The 21,224-nt window shown below is 39.6% G+C and overlaps 1 protein-coding gene across 21 annotated transcripts in view; it reads right to left on the reverse strand.

Moving 5' to 3' along the window:
* LOC125767427 (uncharacterized) overlaps positions 1-21,224 on the reverse strand; it is a 429,126-nt gene that overhangs the window by 66,290 nt on the left and 341,612 nt on the right. For 20 of the 21 annotated variants that reach the window (XM_049433988.1, XM_049433993.1, XM_049433992.1 and 17 more), the window contains 7 exons: positions 18,252-18,454; positions 18,000-18,178; positions 17,740-17,915; positions 17,421-17,634; positions 14,840-17,260; positions 14,494-14,758; positions 10,315-14,370 (listed from right to left, as the gene is read on the reverse strand). In XM_049433988.1, the coding sequence (XP_049289945.1) occupies positions 14,359-14,370; positions 14,494-14,758; positions 14,840-17,260; positions 17,421-17,634; positions 17,740-17,915; positions 18,000-18,178; positions 18,252-18,454 (3,470 nt within the window). In that variant the 3' untranslated portion in view covers positions 10,315-14,358. Of the gene's footprint in view, positions 1-10,314; positions 14,371-14,493; positions 14,759-14,839; positions 17,261-17,420; positions 17,635-17,739; positions 17,916-17,999; positions 18,179-18,251; positions 18,455-21,224 lie in introns of those variants that run through there. The other variant, XM_049433982.1, reaches the window with a different exon arrangement.

Below are 21,224 nucleotides of genomic sequence, written 5' to 3' on the forward strand. Positions count from 1 at the left end.
TTATTATTGTCCTGCTAATCCATATGTGTTTGGCTAGATATCCTTGCCATGTTCTATTCCTATTGTTAGATTTGATTTAAACAATTTTTGTACAATAATTGTTGTACAACGGAGTTTTTTCATCGTAACAATATTGGAAGTGCAGGAAATACTCCTTCTTCCTTCTAGTGCAATAGGTCATTAATTTGCTGTCAGTATTTCAAGAAAGCATCTTCTGTGTCCTACGGATCGTAGCCAATTCTCCAGTGTCAAGGTGAAAAACGAAAAATTTCAGTCACATTTGTCTATGTTGTGTCCTTTGAATGTTTCTTGCACTAGGTGGGTCACAGTGCTGCTCTGTGGTTAGTATCTGTCGGCTTCGATATAGCATCGCTTTTAGTGCAAAAGGGACAGCTATTTGGCAAACATCCACACGGCACTCGGGATTCTGATGGGAAAATGAGAACGTTCATGGTTATTACGCTGTTGTGCAGTGCGTTTGGACGATTCAATCAGAACTACGAAGTGAAAGTGAACGAAAGAAAACAAAAAAATCGTTGCAAAACCGGATGCTCCTGTTTCTTTATGTGCGGTATGTGGACAAAACTAGGCAGGTTGTTTCAGCAGAAAAGAACGGGAAATGCCATGTTTACCACTCGCACTACAGATTCGAAAGTCCCCACACTTGTTTCTTTTGGACTCGGAAAATGAATCTTCCCGAACTCCAGCAGCGTGTATTCCTGATGGACCATCGCGCTATCGGACATAGTACCGCCCAGCTAGTGACAATTTAAGCTGCTCAGACTCGGAAATACATCCGAGCTTTTCAGACAGGCTGCAAATTTGTTACATGACCAACAGCGCGCTCTAATGGGCTTTTCTGAGTAAAAATAGCCGAGGACACGGTACGTGTCCTTGTGTCGAATACGGCAGGCATGGTAGGAGATGAAGCATTCATTAATCAAACAGTGTCCATTAATAAACGGGATTTGCGTGTTGATGTAGTTTCCGGAGGATTTTTTTCTCCAGTATTCTGTAGGAAAAGCCTCATCTTGCTAGGAGATCTTTCCGTTAAATGCCATTTGCCAGTTTGCATTTTGTGGTACGGTCTGTCGTAGAAATTTTATTCGCAATTTCATTTGTTTCTTTACATACTGTTCATAGTTTTATGAAATGATTCATTAGTCATCGTAGACAAACAAGTAGTTCAACATTGTTACATAAGCCCCAAATGTTGCATGATAAAAACTCTAAGGATTAAAACATTAAACTAGCATCAATTGCCGATTCCACCAGTTTCCCTCGTTAGTACAGTGCAAATCCGATGAATAGGAAATCGACAGTTTCATAACTTCATAAACAAACGATTCACTTATAATGCCGACAAGGAAGAACCATCTGCACCAGCAATAAACTTCATGGAAAACACATTGCCTCACATCGTAAGCGGAACCGTTAAAACTTCGACCAGCGATAAGTACTCGCTTGCATTAAAAGGAAGGACCGAAATCTGTTCGATGGTTACCATCCAGTTTTGCTCCTTCCAAATCGCTTAAAAGCAGATACCAAATGTCGAAAGAATGGTGGCCGGTAGAGTTTAGCATCGGAATTCAATATGGAATAAGGCATAACTCAAAAGTAATGGTTTTGACTCAATCGTTTTTAATAATGTACGAAAATTTTGTGGAGCGGAATTTAAAGCAATTGTTGATGTGCTCATCATGCCAGAAGCGGTCTTATTAAAGATAAAAATACATAATGTTTTGCTTATCTCTTCTTTAATCTTTTGTTTAAATTCATTGGCTTTCAAGTTTATCCAAAGTAAAAACGGGGTTTTACTTTAATCAGTAGGTAAATGCTTGTTTGATGCTAAATATAACATCAATATCAAACCATGTAGTTGAAATATCAATTTAGCAATTTGTTTGATTGTCAATCATGGCAATCTCGAAATAAATGTTTTCGTTTCAAAACACCTTTAAAATAGGTTGTAAAATCCTGTTGGAACATTGCAAAATTTGCAAACCTTTTCCCGCCTTTCAGTTTTTACGTGATTCATTATATTTTTCCTTCCGCCCTGTAGGTTTGTAGCTCAGGTACGGCTTTTCCTGTCCCTTCCTTGAACAAGAAGATCTTAATCCTTTGCCACATCCGACTGCCATTTCTTACAAAAGCGAAACAATTCCTTCTGGCTGCTTGCTAGACTGCGCTCCATTGTGTGGCATCGGATTACAGCATCTCATGCCGTGGCATTCGTGGGCCGAATTCCAGTTTTACTAAAGTGTTGCGGCTAAAGATGCGCGGGGCAGAAGATGTGGTAACGGGTGAGATAAATTCTAGACAAATTTGCATAACTTCATTAAATGCAACCATGCTCACAGTATGGGAATGTGTGGTGTGTGTATGAAAGGGCAGGGAGCTGGTTCGTTGTACGGCCGGAAAATCTGCAACAGTGGAGATCGTCGACAGGGAGTACATCGGCAATGGGAATGACAAAACGGCATGCATATTCATAACTTTTACAATTCATACCCGGTGCCAGTTTTTCCATGTTTTTGTTCATTGTTCTCGAATTTTTTGGAACAGTTTTTGTATTATTTATTGTCCTCTCTCTGTTTCTAGTCAGTGAATCTGTAGCTGTCTGAGAAATTGTTTCTCTAGTGTGTGTGGGTCGTTATTCATTCAGTCGTTGGAAGGGTTTCCTACAAAATGCACGTCACAAGTATTTTTGTAAGCTTTTTAATCAGTTTTTCATTACGAGCCTATTCGTAACTTTTAAGAGGAAATAGCAAAACAAAACAGAAAGGTTTTCTTTCAAATACATAATCTTATTGCTAAAGAAAAGATTGTCGTTTCGACTATGGTTGGCATAGTTTTTTTACCTGCACCAATTTTAACCATGTTCAATTGGAGCTGTTACGGATTTTTGAAATAGTGATTTTTTTAAATATTTTTAACAGATTATAATATTTTTGGTGGTGGTAATACCACCAAATTCTTTGTTATAATTCATGTAGAAACTAAATTGGTATACATTTAATTAAAATGTTAATATATACCCAAAACATTACTGCCAAGTAAATGTTAAATTTTTGCTAGCTACGAAAGAAAAGTTTATGATGCGGTTAATATAACGCACTCCGTCCAATTTGATGGTGAGAAAAGGTATGGAAAAATTATGCACCCAAACCATCAAATTGCTACTGTGTGGTGAAGGAAAATGGTGAAATTAAGCAATCCTCCACAATTTCATCAACAGTCTGGCATGTCAGTCACACTTTGCGAGTGTCGCAAGAAAAACAATCTGTCAACTTTCTCAGATTAGCAAAAATATTGCGGTTCATCTAAATTGCTGAGTTAGTTTGTATTTAAATTATGTTAACTTTCCCGCAAGAAGCATACAGGGAAAGAGAATGACTTTAAATGTTTGAAAGTTATTCTCCTCAAAAATTACCCGTCACTGAAATTGATCAAAAACGAACTTGATTTAGTACGACAGTACGTTGTAGTGATATTCCGTGTGCACAGCTGTTACCTTTGCTGCTACATCATTATTACTTTTCTATGGGCACTCTTTTCAATCCTATGGAAATCCTCCATCCTAAAGTCTAAGGAAACACACATCACATATTGAATCGATAGATTAGTTAGCCGCAGGTGACTTAGTACCCTTGAAACTGATTTTTAACTTATCAAACCACCGACCAGAGCAAGGATCAGCGTTTCGATAAGGCGTAGAGAAAGAGCAACCGATTCCTTGGCAATGACAAAGCCATGATCATCGTCATCATCGGGTGCAAAATAGATAGTCGGCATTAAATTTGCATACATTTTACGATAAATTGAATTCTCCTTCACATATTGTGCATCCCCTTGCTGTAAAGAGGGGCTCTTACAGAAGTGTAGGTGAAACGTCAGTCAAATTTTTGTGGCTGTGCGTGCATGTTAGTAAAGGGAAGCAAAATTCAACAGTAGCAAAATATTGACACACATACTCTATAGTACCGCGTGTACACATTTCGTCAACGGTAGCGACCATACCCGGCAGCTTGCCTTATTTACATAATTGAATTGGACAAGAAATTGACTGCCTTGATGAGGGCAAGAAAACGATGCTGCCGAACACCTGGATGGAACCAATCAATAAAATTCATCCCGGTACACATTCCGTGTCTGTTGGTGACCTAGTTTAAAAAGCGCAATGTAGAATTTATGTGCGTAGCGCAACATCATCTGTTCGAATTGGGGTTTCGAATTGGAAGCACTTTAATTAACAAGGACGCCCTCTAGTGCTCATCAACGGAATGTAGCGGTAGTAATTTGAAGTAGTACGAACCCAGTACTGTTTCAAGTGTTTCGGCGTGTATTTGATTGTTGGAACACGAAGCTCCCGCTTAGTTTGTAGCGTAGTTTTATGATAAAAACAATACGAACTACGCTCAGGAAACAATATCGCAACTTTCTAACGAACCTAGCTACTATTGTGGGTGTGATACTAGTTTTTCCGAAAGTTCTGAAGACCTCAACTACCATCACAACCGTGCAGAGATCTTCCCGTTTTTTGAGTGTGTTTCGAACACCCGTAGTTAGCAGTTTGTTTGAGAGCTTTTTGCACTTCGTTCGTTCAAAACGCACACTTGTTCACATGCTTGTGGGGAGGCGGAGAGGTCATGAAAACGAGTAGAAGGGGTGTTTTTCGATGTGTATGTATTACTACTCCATAAAAGCTTTAGTAGCAGCTGTGCAGCAGTAGAAAACTGTTCCAGAATGGGGATGCTTCATGTCTCATTTCCACCGTACTCCACCCACTAGGTAAACATGGGATTGAGTTCCCGTTTGAGTTTCATATTTTGTATCATTTGGGTTTGGTTTCCTAGGTGTATACGATAGGAGCTACAAAAGTAGGGGCGCCCAAAGATGAAGTAGGAAATTGTGGGTGAATAGTTCGGATCGTTTGTTCACAAGAAGACGTGTTGACGGAAGCTCAAATCGTTTGAATTGAAAGGGTTTGGTTTGGCAAATGTGTATGTGTGTGTGCACGAATGGCAAATGTGTAAGTGATATGATATTTGTTCCCCTAAAAAAAGGCTTCAAAATTGCCGAAGCAGCTAGAAAACATAATCACAAATTTAGCTTGTATTACTTCGTTGTTATATTAAATAACAAACTTTTTAACTGATATAATATTATAATAACGGATAACTGATATTCAACCCTAAATTTGAAATAGATTTAAATTAAATGTCTTGTGAACAAGTTCTTAATAAAACATCCTCTTTTCCTTTTCAAGAAAGACAGTTTTATTTACGATTAAAAACGATTCATTTAGGATCCATCATAGTTCTTTGCTTTCTTCAGGACAGGTGTACCATCTTGTTTGGCTAAATTTGTCGCTTTACAAATGGGGTACCATTATTGTAGCCACTTTTCGCACGAACCTGTAGGTATCTGTAAGCAGCAGCATAACGGTAGCGGAAACGTTAATGAGGTTAATTATTTAACGTCTTTTATTTAATTATTGTGTCCGTTGGATCCCACGGTACAGCGGACGATGCTTTTACTCTCGTTGCCCGTTTAATGATGACACAGCGCATCAGATTTAGCCGTATTGTGTTCTTTTTTCTTTCAAGCCGGATGATTATCAACGGTGTGTTCATTTATTTCTTGCATCGGACACCACCAGTCTTTTAAATGGTCGTACCGAGGAGCAAACGAGAGTGAACCTCATAGTACCTTGCGAAAAGCGATGAAAGGAAATGCCGAACGCCATTAGCAAGTCCAGCACATAATCAGAACATGGTAACGTAACAAGAGCAGGACGGTTTTGCTGATCGTTTACCCCATCTGCTGGAGAGGAACGCCTCAAGGAGCGTGGGAAGGTAAAACCAACGACACGCGGCCCAAGAGTGACTGCATAATTATTTCAGACATCTGTTTCCTCATCGCAGTAGCAAAGATTGAAGAATTTATTTAAAAAAGCAAAGAAGTTAACTCTTTTTTCTTTCACATACCAACATACGTCTAACATCTGTATGAAAGCAAGAACAGCACTGAAGAGATGCTTGAAAGGTGCTAAAGCATTACGGTACGTCACACTATGCCCGGATTGCAATTGCATTTTCTGCTTTGGTGCTTTTAAAAAGGATCATGTTTAACCAATTAGTAGGGAATTTCCATTCATCTGACGCTACCATGCAAACTATGTGTAAGGATCAAAGACTTTTCAATAAGTCATCCAAAGTAAAAGATTTTGAAGAATATTTTCAAACACAAAAAAACGTATTATAATATATATTTTTAATCTGAGAATTATTAAGCGGAATGAAAAAATGTTTGGACATAAAATATCAAGTATTATCAAATACTGCAACGGTTGGAAGTACTGTACGTTCTATAACCTTTTCAAACATATAAATTAGTTGCAATTATGAAAGAAAATTATAAAATTATATAAAATTGAAATAAAGAAGCATCAATGACAGAATATTTTGCTTGAAATAAATTACAAAAAGCAACACAAATATGTAACCCACTACATGAATTGTTATTTCAGATTGTCTCTTATCTAAATTAATTAGAAAAGGCATTCTACAATGGTATCGTAATCATGATATCCAACTACACTATCATTTAAGACGAAAATTACATCTTCTTCCAACAAATTGAACTTTTCCCAATCGATAATCGAGGAAAAAGTTATTAATTCTCTGGTCTGAGGCCAGGTAAAACATTTTCACCCAATCAAACCGAATCTGGCCAAGAGCAGCATGACATTATTCGAACTTATTACTATCGGAATACTACTGGCAGTGTTATAGTATCACCTGCACCAGATACATCACCACCCTCTAATTGCATCCTTCTGCATCGGCTGGAGAGAACAATTGAATTTCTAACGAGATTTCGAAGATTAACACCCGGTACACCCGGTAGCCGAGGACAAGCGTTTCTGATCAGATTAGAACGGACGTCTTAAATTACCATTTGCTTCTCCTTTCCTCTCTTCATTGTTTTCTTCACTGCTGAGATACGAGTAGTTGTTACTGTATTCGATTATAGACAATGTCGGCAAATTCAATGTTAGAGTATGATGTTGCCGGGTACGGATAAATAGAATGAAGTCGTCTTGAGCGAGAAGAAATTGGAAACCTCGTCGTAGGCATCATTTGTCGCAATGTTTCTAAATTTCTATTCCATTACTGAAGAATGGAGAAAAAGGTGTAAAAGATCTTTCAAAATTGCATAACATAAGCTTTGAATAAAATAAATAAATGTTTTAATACAAAATAAATAATGGTTGTATTTAAAATGCTAAACAATGTGAATTTAAGGTAAGATTGAGTTTGAAGCTGTGTTCGTCAACTGAATCAATTGACTTTTTGCTTACCTAAAAAGTTTCAACATGTTGTTTTTACATGTACTCGAAGCATCTAAATCAGCAGATACTATTTTGAGCATTAAGTTACATGCAATACTCAATTCTATCAACAGTGACTGTGATAAAACGAAGCATTACTCGTCCCTGGACCATCAACCATTCTGTACGCTCTTTTTGCTTTTCGCAAAGGTGAGAAATTCAATTTTCTCCATTACACATCATCAATTCCGGGCACAAATACCTGATCTTATTTCGAGTGAAATTCATTTTCCTCCCATTTCACAATTCGATTTCGATGCATTCAGCGGAAGATGAAGACGATAGGGAATGGGAAGCTGAAAAGCTCAGAATACTGCACCTGCTGCCTGAAGAATGTACTTTTTGTTCGAATTACGTTTGGAGGAGAGCCTTTTAGAAGGAAACACGTAACTGCTGCTGCAGTTGCCTCTGAGTTGATAATGTGCTTCGGGTGTTCCGTTTCGCATTCGACTTTGTTATGCCCTGAAATAGTGTGAGTGATTGAGGCATCTCGAGCCATTGTTGGCAGTTGCTGCAGTGATGCAACTTTTTCGTGACGAGAAAATACACACGTAAACTGTGACAAACCAGTAACGGGAGCATCCTACCTATTGTCACATCGACAAGGGTGGGAGAGGCTTACATTTCTTTCTATCGAGAAGGTTTTTACCTTCCGTAGAATGTTTCGCGGGTGAGAACGAAAGGATGAGTGTGTTGAAAATTAAAATCGCATTCCAACGTTTTCGACAAACTGAATCGAATCACATCGAATAGAAAATCTCTACAGCTTAACCGCTTTTCCACCTACACCTGACATAGGTAGCAATGGAAAACAAGATTGCCTGCCGAAAACGGTGGCTTGGCAGCTCGATTTTTTGTTCCATGATTTCTATTGGTACATGAACTTTATACGGAGGTGGGTGGAAAAGTGACAAAACAAATTGTTCAGCAAATCTTTGCTGTCGAAACGGAATCAACTAATGGGTTGTGTTTTTGTATGGTGAAACTGCTGGTAAGAAAAGCGGGATACGGATGTGTTGCGATCATCATTCGTTTTGTTTTCTAGGAAATGTCAAATCAGCATCCGATTTTGAGCTTTCGATTAAGTGCATCAGTAAATTGAACTATGGAAATTGAAACAGCACAAATATTATGATGTGCAATCATTCAGTGTACAAAGTACAAGGCGTCTCCATCACGATGTTATACTATTATTTAATGTTTATCACATCTATGCACTTTGTGAGGTTCGTAAATTCCGAAGATTTATCTGTTTTAACCTTTTCTGTAAGAACTAACATTATTTCTGTTAAAGAAACACCAGAAAGTGCGCTTGAAAATACTTCGAAATGCGAATAGTGGATTTTTTTAAAAAGATACCCTGTAACACAAATCAGACGTATCAGCAAAATACTATATCTTCGTATACCAAGTTCAATTTTGTTTTACTGGATGTTATTTAAAACACGTGTCACACTGATAATGGACGCACCATTACTTAGGCTTACCAAGATGAGCAACCATGCCTGTGGCAAATTTAAAACATCCTCATGCAATAGATATGCTCAAAATTTATGCACATTTTGTATTTCTTCGAGTGCTCTGTATTTACATTGCTTTCGAAGCTTACAATCCGTAACACTCTGGAAGGTGTTGTTGGGAACCGACTGTCTGTCGATTCCGAGCTAATCCATCCCAATCAACCATGCAATCAACGTTGATTTGAACCGTCCGTTCCCCTCTCAAAAACACAAGTTCATACATGAGTAGCACACTTTCTTGGTGCTTTGTTTCCTATACACTAAAGCTTCCCTTGGGCTACGGTCGTATGATGGTATTCCAGCTGTCGATATAGTAGGCGTAAATAAATAGCAATCGTCCCTCTTCTCTAGACAATCGACCAGAGGACTATGGAAAAACCGGAGGGTCATTTTACCTTAGTATGCATATGTAGCAACATAAGCCCGAGGCGTTACTAAGCGTAAACCTAACCGTTTGTGTGCTTTGTTTCCTGACTGAGAGCTAGCAACGATAAGCAACGGTTTTAGTATAGGAATGATAATATTTTTTCCTTCGCTATCTAAATTTACCAATAGACATAGTGTTTTGTTCCTTTTTCTAACCAGCATTCTGCTGTTAGCGTACAGACAGAAAGTTTTGTTTGGGTTTTTTCTTGCATTCCTGGTCGAATAAATTTAGCTTCCGCATAAGGTTGCAGATGCTCACAACAACCCCAGCAGTGTCTGATAACGCTTTAGGAGGTGTAAATACGGCTCTTTTCAACGGCTCTGCGTACAAATAGGGCAATTTACAAATACCGTAAGATGATTTTGTTGAAGGGCATTATCTGATTCAATGCTATGCTATTTGAACTATCTATTTTATTTTTGCATAAAATAGCGTGAATTGGTTGTTTTACAGTGCCTATTGAAGAACAGATAAGTGTTATGGACAACATAGTGAATACGGTAAGTATTTTGTTTTTGTTCCAAACATCGTAAACTATAGTAATTAATGGTAAAAAAATACATTTATAATGAGAAAATAGAACCTTAAATCATCGATATATGTTCAAAACATATTTTAACTAAATCTTATAAAAAAATGATCATGCTTAAAAGTGGTGGTACAAAATGATGCACTAACTACGTATTTAAAAAATAATGAAGTAAATCACTATTCTGCAGACAGAGAAAAAGCACTAAATATCTAAAGCAAGATTAATAACTTTCCAGCGTCATGCGATATCTGTGTAGTCAGTAAGCAACTAATTGTAATTAAAACGTGCAAGCTGATTACGTGCAGATTGATGTTAAAAGGTTTACCGTTAAGCTTTCTGGCATTTACGGCATTTTAAAACGTTACCTTTTTTTCGGACATATTAACCCACTGTTTTTCTTTCACTTAATCCACTTGCTGCGCAACGCTGATGCTGCTGATTTATGTTTCATGAAAGTGTCGTTAAACTTTATTTTTGGACTTTGCTTATTTTTTCTTCCTTCCTTTTCTTTTTCCTTCTTTACGACTGTAATAGTGTTATCTGATGTTTTCGTATTTTCGCTTTCTACCGGATTTTCTTATTACGTGGATTTCCGGCAATGTTTCTGTCGGAAGCCATCATCATTGCCAATTTGTGTACTCCGTGTAAGTGTGGAACGAAGTGAAAATTAACTTCGGGTAAAATGGTAAATGGACTGTTTTGCATGCGCGCTGCGAGGTAGGACAATTGCCCTACACATTTACCAGTTTTGGTGTATTCAAAGTTTCTGCACCCGTACATGTTAGGGGATCTTCTGTATCCTATACGTGCGTAAGTAGCTAAGCACCAGGAGCGCTTGTTAGTTGGATTCTTTCCTCATTTCTTGTTGCTGCTTGTGTATTTTTTAATTTGTTTTTGAATAATCCAGTAAATACTCAAATAGTGGTAATATAGATGCCGTTCGGTTTTACATACTTTCTATTTACAACACTCACACACGTTCTTGCATACCTTCAATGAAAATAGCAAAAAGGTGCGGAGAAAAACACCTACAGCTTCAATACTCCATTCGTTTTGTTTACATTCGCATATAGCAGTAAATGAATGAAAATAGTTGAAATTTATCGAATAAATATTTTGACAAAACTTTACCGGGAAAAGATCATCGTAACATAAACTCAACACACACACAAAAATGTCTTTTGCAAAACTGATTGATATTTGTTACATGCGTCAAAATGCTAATTCAATCACCTTTACACATATAGATGTTCTCTATTCTATTCTTTTCAATGTTGTCTTCCATAAATGTGATTTTTTTATGAACTTCTGACTTACGTTTTTTTGTGTTCCGATACAAGGTCGGGTTTCATTCGTGTGTAAATTGGTAGAAAAAATGGTACTTCTAAACTAAGACTTTTGTTTACTATGGATCAAACCATCCTCGTGTGTCTTCCTAATCGTATCGTGTTTTAACGATATCTTTAACTCTCAGACGGAACAATACAATACAAGAACTTCCCAATAGAGTTCCGATTTGACTACAGATTTAGTCCTGAATGTGTTGTATTCCTTCTTCTCACTCTTTCTGTCGTTTTCTTTAATCTGTGTTTCCCTGTATAGAATATACGTGTACATATATTCGTAGAAAAAAGAAAGAACCTTGTTCGAAATGTACAACCCTAAATTGGGCCACCCTTCACACCTCCTGGCCGAGCGTGGTAGTGTTTGTGTAAAACTTGCCTATTACGGCGATGAAATCTTTGATCTACAATGTCTGAAATGTTTCTTATTTTATATTTTGTATTTGGTTTCAATTTTGAATGTCTGTTTTGTTCTCATGTGCATTATTGAAACACATATGTAACGCACTCCAAACAGTGTGGGTTGGTGAAAGTTAGTAAAAATCAACATTTCACACCTCACAGTCGTAACTACGGTCAGGATGTCTTCAAGCAGAAGCGTCATGGGCCGGAGTAGTCGGAAGTTTGATAGTTTTGTTGTTTCATGTTGCGATAAAATTGAGCTAACTTTGGTTTACAGCAGTTATCCCTTTGTTTGAATAACACTAAATAAGGGATTAGTTACTTCTTATATTATTTTCATTACTGTTCGCGTAAGGTTGAGAGAGTGGCGGGGGAGGGGAGGTGATGGTGGACATGGTATGTGAAAGATAGTCATATATTACAGGAAACATGAGTATTTGTGTTTAAATTTTCTGCATATCTAAATAAAGAGCTTTCTACCAAATCGTCTCGTTGCCAAATGTCGTCAGATTTAAGAAAATGAGCAATCGTTAGGCATTAATCTCGAATGACTTTCGAATAACTAAACCCAAGTCGATAGTCTTCAAATAGGAATAAAGTTTAAGGCATATTCTTTTCTTTTTGTTATTCGAGCGAATGAGTGGGTAATGTGGAGGCTGATCATTAGGAAAGAGAAGGTAGTTGTTTGTTTATGAACAATGTAGTGGAATTATTGATGAATGATTTCAGTCATTTCGTGAGTAGTATCTGATAAAAAAGTATTACCTTTCAATGTAAGAAAATTAACATTTCATGATGTAGTTATAAGAGTGTGAAGGGTGGAAGAGAGCCTTTAAAAGGATGAATTTACGATGCAGACGTTTCGTGCGGATATATCATTTATCTACATTGCAATTTTTTTCTCCATCGATTGAAACGAAATTTAACTGACTTACTTGAGTTACGTTATATGTTTTCTTAAATCTTTCCCCGTTGTGTAGTATGACAAGTTCGTTTCTTTTTTCTACATATTATTATATGCATTTATATGTTTACATATAATTCTCTTTCGACTTCAATTACGTTTTCTATTATTTTTGGCATGTTTTCTCTGTCAGTTTTTTCTCTTTCAGCTTTGAGATTTGCTTGAATCTGTTTTTTTTTGTTATTTTTTATTTCTTAGTTGTTATCAATTTGATTTCACTTGTAATCATTTATATTTACAGAATCAATCGCTTACAACTTCAAATACACCCCCTTAAAATGTGTCAGCTACCTTGTTTCGTAAGCTTTATTTACCCTTTTTTTCTTGTATGTTTGTAGCATAAAAAGATTTATTATTTCAACGGTTCTCTTATTTGTACAGCTTGTTGTCATTGTACGGAGAAATGTTCAAATATTGAAATAATATCCAACATGTCAAGACACGATCCATCTTCACTTCTTCAAGACACAAACAAACCGGCAGCAAAGCCAGGACAATATCATAGACCACTGTGTTATGTTTGTTTTAATCTACAAAAATATGTTCACCTGTAGAAAGGTATCATATGAAGCCATCATTACGGGAAACATAATGTACAGATACAATTTTATTGCTATCCATCGATTGACAGTTTCTTCCGTATCGAAAGTTTTATCAGGAAAATACATCTACGAGAAAAATATGTTATTTGCCAACGTTTGGATGAAGAAAGTATATTTGTAACTCCAATGTTCTATCCATTGTTGGGGGACGTTCCCGACACACACTCATCGGAAACTTATTATTGCTTCATTCGAGAGAAGCTGCTTACAAGGAAGCAATTCTTGCGCTTCATTGTCTCCATTTTGTACCATTTTTGTCCCTTCTTCCGCTGTCCGGAAATTTGGGAAGCTAAAACACTTGGAGTGTAGGGATACTCCATTGTTTGCGCTCCATCATTGAGAACCAGTGAAGGCAATAGGGAAAAGGAAAACCGTCCTCCTGCAAACATTGCACAGGTAATCCAGGAAGAAAAAGACAAGAGTGATGCCTTCAAGGATCGGAAGGTTAAATAATTACAATCAAACACAGACATAGCAGAAAGGACCGCCAGAAGCCAAACAACAGTTCCAACTGCAATTCGTTCTTTTCCGGGTGCTTTCTTTCCGTTCCATTTTTTGTTTTCTACCAACTCCCATTGACATCATTCCGAGGCCAGGTTTGCTTGAAACGTAAGCGATCAATTTTTATGTCTTTTCTGTCTTTACAACGCTACTTCAACTTTGTATGGGGACTTTTGCTCGTTAGTTATCCAGAGTAGGGGAGCAAATGTATAGGAAGTTGCTATGTGTGGTACATTAGACAACGAAATTGCGAAATGTTTTTAACGCAGCAAATTCCTTTAGACAAAAATGTGAGGCATTTTTTGCACGCAACTAAACCTGTACAATTGCCCGTTTTCATCAGCAAGAATAGTTTGGGTTAGGGTGTTTTTTGATTTCCTAGGTTCCATTTATCAGCTATATATATATATATATGTAATATATATATATATATATATATATATATGTATATATATAGACTAACTTGCAAAATCAATATTTATGCTTAGTAATGTTATTGCTTTCATTGAATGTTGTTTTGTTTTGTCGTTCATTGTTTTTAGCTTTACTTTATGCGCTTTGTTTGCTGCACAATTCCACCTTTCTTAACTCACTTTCTAGTAAGTTTTTAAATCTTAAAATAATGAAATTATCTGTACAGTACCTTAGTTATGTAGTCTCCGTTTTTGGTTTTATGACGAGTTCTGTAAAAAACATTAAAATAATTAATATTAATATGCATAGTAATATTAGCAAGCAGTTATTATACATTTGTATTCGCAGAGATCTTTGCAACACCGAAAAACAGGTAAATATTGCATATTTACCTTAAACAGAAAATGCTGACCCTGTGCGTCCTGCGGTGAGGTGCCACTCTGATAGCCTGGGCTAGGTGATTCGGCATTCTCCGGCACGGGCGTGATATTGGCATAGTTTGCCGAACATGAAAGTAATCCACGCAGTTGGGACGGTGTGCCTGGTACTTTGATTGCGTCCGTACTCGCTTGTGTAAGCGATAGTATTGAGCGATCTATATTTTGGTACTCTTTGCCAGAGCGTGGCCTCAACGTTGAGGTTGCTTGTCGAATATGTCTTTGGAAAAGAAAAAGGCATGAAATCGGTGGTGTTAATGAAGCAAGAAACAAAAGATATTCGCTTAATGATTTTGCTTACCTCATGCCTTCAGGCGTATCGGAGGAACTGTGACTGGAGAGGGAAAGTGTCTCGATGTAGTCGGACATATCGGACGTGCCACTGCTGGTACTCCGTGAGTCGATGTAAGGTGCACCAGGAACACCTGCCATTACATCCTTAGCTTTCGGTGGACAGACTGGTACTTCTGCCTCTGCAGAGGTGCTCTTTTCCGGTACGCGTACCTTTTGAAATTGGAAAGAAAGCTCTCGCAGTGGATCGAATGATTTGGAACGACGTGGTAAGGACGCATGGACACAGTTTTGTGTCGGTAGTACGTGCCGCTGATGTCGTCTCGCAGACATGGCGGTCGTAAGTGGAAGCTCAAAGTCTGTAAAATCGGTACCACGTTGTCGTAATGATCCAGTAGATACACCAGAATCATTCGAGCTCGAACTATCTCGATTCTGAGCTTTACAGGGTACACTTTCTGATCGCCGTATGTAAACTGACTGTGAGGCCTGACTCGAGGCAGGATTAGTCGATGCGGATAGGTCATCTTCAGGTTCTGCCATTGTCGCCGTCTTGTCACTCGATTCCATCTCCTGATGTACGCACGGAGATGAAGATCTTCGCAGTGCTGTCGTAGACGCTGGAGTAGGTGTCTTACGTAGCAACGTCTCCGTACTTGGAGAAGCCGTCCCACTGAGAGGACTTTCGATTTCTTCACCTTCTGTGTCCAAGAAACGGGAAGACTCCGCAGACGCTGATCGTTTTCTTGGGGAAAGTCGTTTTTCTGAACCACATGTCGGTAACAAGTCGCTACTATCCATGAGTTGCTTGCGGGCATACGGACTAGCAAGGGTAGTACGCAGCATCGCACTACCCGGAACTCGTGATTCGTCGTCTATTCGCTTCCGACTGCGATCCACCGCAGGTCCGGACAGGCTCGGATTGCTTGCCGATTTTTCACCAATGATGCGACTCATGCGTTGCTTCAGAAGTTCCGATTTTGATGGAAGAGGAGGTGCGGTGGGAGAAATGGTCCCATCAATTGGTTCGGGGTCACTCACACTCGATGGAGCAGCCGGAGACATTGGAATATATCCAGGGAACTTGGACTTCTTGTTCCCCGGTTCCATCATCATGTAGTTTTCTTGCTTATCATCCACCGATGTTTGTTCACCACCTTCCGTTCGGCTATTTTCATCAGCATCAGGTGTTTTCGCACTCGGGTGACCACACTTGTGACAGACGCGAAGTTCTTCCTCATCATTTGGAGCTCCTGCTAGGCACAGCCCTGCTCTTTGCAACACCTCTTTGGAATTTTCATAGTTCTCAAGAGATCTTTCGAACTCAAGATTCGCATAGTTGACTGCAGTATCTGGTTTGATTTCTACATCTTCGTAGTTATCGTAACAGCTAGCAGGCAGATGTTTTGGACCGCTAGCCTGTGGTTGAGTTACAAGCGGTTCATCGCACGCACACGCCACCTGTTCCAACTTCTTTCGGATCTTTTTTGTCATATCTACGGTCGCATAAATGGCTCCACCACCATCACCAGCACCGCCACTGGCATCCATAACGGGCATTTTACCCTCACCGCTCAGCTTTACTTTGTTCACCTGAACGGTCGTATTTTCGATACCGTTTCCACGCTTACAAAGCGGCAGGGAGATCCAATTGTCGGCCCACGACATTACACGATGACAGGTACAGTCTACTCGTTCGAGGCCCTTCATTGGTGGTTGCACCGGTGCTTCCCCACCACCCGACAGACAACTGCACACGGCTTTAGTTAGTGACATTGGCATGTCGTAGTTACTGTAACTACTACCACCGTCTACCACCTCTTTGCCTTCCTTTGACAGGTACTCTTGTATTTTTTTGGGCGTATCGTAATTCTCGCCCGGTGTGCACGCTGAAGATGAACCTTCAATTGCGATTGGGGTTTTCGGCACATCATAATTCTCATACGGACCGACACTATGCTGTTGTTGTTGTGGGGTCTTGCCGGTGGACATACTAATAGCGGTATGGATGGGAGCTGTTATGTGCAGCGAAATGTCCCTCGGTTTCGGAGGACGACAGGGTACCGAGGGACAGCTGCAACTGCAAGGGGACGTTGAACGTAGATGGTGTCCGCAGATGGGTGCTGTGTGTTGACTTGGGGCCTTTTCATACCAACTTGAATCGCCTGCACCACATGTCTGTCGAGGGATAGAGTATTCGGAGTTGTTACTGCTGCCATGCGAGCAGAGGGACATCCGATCGAGGGCTAGCTGTGGTGCTGGAAGCTTATGTGTTTGGTTGATGTGATTGTTGTGCTCGGTTAACATGTGCCATGCTGGAAGCGGAGCGACAGCACCAGGTGTTCCCGTAATGGTGGAGCTACGTGACATTGAAGGTGCTCCCAACTTCGAAATGCAACTCATACACCGCTCTAGATTGGCCACCGTGCCCCTGTGTAAACAACAAAAGTATATTTTATATGGTGATGAACATCAACACTAATTGTTCAGATTTGTTTTTCATTCATAACTTTTATGTATAAAAAAATAGTCCCATGACTAGGATAGCTTTGATGATTCCAAGAAAATTACAATCTACCAACTTTACTTACCTCGGGAATGAATCTAAATCATTGATGCTGTCATGACATTCAGAAACGGAAGCCGTATCGCCACAACCATAGTTGCTGTCTAGATCGCGCGATTCAGTTGACGGCCAGTAGGAATTCCGACAGGTGCAGCTTGAGTTTTCGATGTGCACTGTACATATTTCGTCGTTGTAGTTCGTCGAGCGTGATTCCGCACCTTTGCGTGGACTGTCGAGTGCTGATATATGCAAACGCAAAGAAAACACATTACCAATGATCATCATAAGAGACGAAAGTCTCATGAGCGAGAACTCAAAACAAATCAAGTGACAAGGCTACTTACCAGCAATTTTTCTCGCAGTGGCCCGCTTTTTACTGGCAAGTTTACCTTGCGATGCCAGCTTAAAAGTATGCGTAATTTCCTCACCCAAATCAGTTACGAAAACGTATAGTCCTTCGCCTTTCCCACAACTTGAGCCACCCTCAAAGCAAAACCGATTGTCCACCACACCGTATCGTCTATTTAGAATGGAAAGATAAAAATTGGAAGAAAATGTTAACGATTCTGACGAAACTGTTGTTCTTTACCCAAAAAGTAATCACCTCAAATGCTCGATTTGCCATAACCCTGTCAACCGGGGGGGAACACCCGTTGTGAGGCAGAAGCGATGGTCCTGGATGTGCATACGGGCGGGTCCGGTGGATAGTTTCGCTTTCGGTGGTGCCGATGAAACCAGAACCAGGTACTGGAGATCATCCCCGAGGTTGTTCGATATTTTAACCTAAAAACAATAATGCAAAAGAGGTTCTTTTACGTATGCCAAACAATAACAAATAAGCCTTGCCGGAACATACCTGCCATTGTATCAGTCTTTCGCGGGTATCGAATGCCAGGACTACGATTACATCCTGGCAGATGATTGCTATCGTGTTGGACTCCTTGTCCAGTGTGAAGCCTGACTCCACGCCAAGAAAATGCTGTAGTGAGAGTGATGCCTTTGTTTGACCATTTTTGTATCGATCTTTCGAATCCCGGTACAACTGCAGATGAAGGCAATCTGAGAGAAAAAGAAGCAGAAAGCAAGACGGAAAAAACACAAGCATTAGCACAAGTATTATTGACTTGATGCGCACTGGGACGGAATCAAACACAAACACGAACTAACTACGCTGATTGCTTGGGGGTAGGTTTTGTACCAAACAACGAAACCGGTAAAGAAGATATCCGGACAACGTGCACATACAACAACTCAACACTCTGGACACGTTCTCTCTGCAACTGAAAGCCTTCAGTACGCACCGACTGCCCGAAGCAACGCGAGATCCTTTGAGCTTTGTGTCTGAAGGTTTCCGCTTTCGTTAGGCATAATTTCCTATGCTTCCCTTTGCGTCAGCACATTCAATTCGCGTGCGTGTGTTGGAAGCGTAGCCTGCCCTCTGGGGGTGTAAGTGGGTTTTATACGTGCATCAAAAGACATGGTAAGGAACTTTCTGTCCACCTGGAGGCATTGATAAAAGATTCTGACTCTCCATCCATAAAGAAACAGTTAACTTCCGTCATATTCAATCAAAAATGAAAATTACTTTACACCAAGCGTGAGGCGAAGATCAATGAATTTCATTCATAAGAATGAAAAGGAACCACACAACAGTAGCACTTCGATATTGAGATAGATTTGCAGGCGAAATATTACATTCCGCATCCCGGCTAATACCTTCCTCTAATGATTCAACCATATTGGCAGTGAAAGCGAGAAGATCCTAAACGAATCTGAATTCTGTGATGGTGATATTTTAAGCTAAGTTGCTATTTTAGTTCACAGGTCAAAGACAGAAATTTTGCTGTCTGCTTATCGTTCCTCCCTACCAATCATTTGACCATCCACTATATCTTCTGTTTTAAACAATGTTGCCTGGTTATCATTATGACCGATTTGATCACCCACTTCCACAGCGTGCTTCATTACTCTCGTTAAGCTCTTGTTAGTGATCACAGCGCACGAATGGTCTCGTGGTTCGGGTTGCATTCCCTGGGTTGCATGCTTTGCATAGGTCATCGTTGTGAAATCACACGTACGTACTTCGCCTTCCGGCGACGGCAGAGTGAAGTTGTGCATTCCTGAGCTTATGCGAACCTTGGTGTGAGGCAAAAGCTTGCCTGGAATTCTCGGAATGAAGAGATCCGTACAGTACCACCACTTTTACGGGATGCTGATGGCACATTATTGCGCAGTGTTCAATTCCACAACACACCACAATTATAATCATCATCAGTACGGTGTACTGACCATACAATACCAGAACAGACGCTGAAGATACGTTGAAACGTTGGAAAACGGCACAGGATCTTGTCGCTTTGTACCCATAAACCTGTGGTGAAAATGAAGCCATTTCTGGAGGCCAGATTGTTCACAGCACTCCGTCGATGTGGTGTGACGTTAAGTGTATGTTTTATGGTACCTTCAGGCAGTATTCCCGGAGTGCATGACCTCGAGATCCCGAAAACCACTGTCGCACAACACGGATTGGAACAGAAAACAGCAAAACACACGGTTAACCTTTGCTCACATTTTGCGTAGAAAATGGAAAATCACCCGCGGGATGTTTTCGAATGTTTTTTGTTGCTATTGTGTATGTGTCTGTAGAATTTTGGGGTTTCAAACTGAAAAAGCTGTTCTCTTCAACGGGCACATCGTACAAACGGTAGGCGACAAAATCATCCTTTTGTATAGCACAACCTGAACCGGGAACGATACAGAACTGTTTACGCACCGTTATCAATTTGTTATCATTATCATCATTTATCATCTTCTCTGGAGGCGGTCAGCGAACGTTCATCCAGGCAAGTAGTATTCAGTCTCCCATGCTAGCCTTTTTAGAGATTTTTTGCTCCTCAGATCGAAGTTTTGTTTGGCCGGTTTGGGTGATCAAAAGGGCGTTGCAAAAAAGCATCACCGTAGCAAATGAAAACAGTTGAGCTTCAAGATCACTTTTTCATTTCGGTAAGCACAGTAAACTTTAAGTGAAGATTTCGTTTGTCTGTTTTAAAACTACCTACTTTCATACAAAAAAAAAACAGAACGCCATGTGACGGAAAAACGTTTATCCAAGGGTAAAACTGCTTGGTGGAAAAAAGTTCAAACAAACTGGGAAGTGTTTTGTCCCTCAGGGCTGTAAAGGACCTAGGACGTACTTGAAAGGAAATCGAAATAAAAAAATCCCTCCGCAAAGCTCGATCGTGGAACCCAGCGGGAGTGGCATTGTTGTTACGGTCGGAAGTTGTAGCAGATGTTTTTCTCCCGGAGATAATCAATTTTCCGGCCATCAGTGCTGTGGTTTTTGTCGAGGGAAAGATGTTGATTTTAAGGAGTTCGATAGCTGGAGGTGATTTCATTTCTTGCTCTGCTGATAATAGACCAACTCTGTTGTTTGGTCGATTGGTACACTCTCGGAGAAGAATGAATAAAAACAGCAAGGAGATAGATGATACTTTTGAATTATTGGGCAATGATGCCTGCATTACAATTCAAGAAATTGTATGGTTTCTGCCAAAACTCTGACTTTAAAAACTTTTATCCAAAACATTTTTTTAAGGAAGTATAATTTTCTTTTGGTGAACCATCCAACAGCAAACAATTCCACTTACTTTTTATTATTAAATTTCCTGTCAGTTGCATGATTCCGTGCACCACCCTGTTAGAGGATTATTTAATTTTAAATGCAAGGGAAAACAGTTTTTATATCTTCTTTTTCACCACAAATTCCAACACAGTTCGGTTTTTAATTTTGCTGCCTGAATGCAGCTGTCACCTTAAGCAAAAAATACTT

This window comes from Anopheles funestus, chromosome 3RL (assembly GCF_943734845.2).
Source record: "Anopheles funestus chromosome 3RL, idAnoFuneDA-416_04, whole genome shotgun sequence".
Classification (NCBI taxonomy): Eukaryota; Metazoa; Arthropoda; class Insecta; order Diptera; family Culicidae; genus Anopheles; species Anopheles funestus.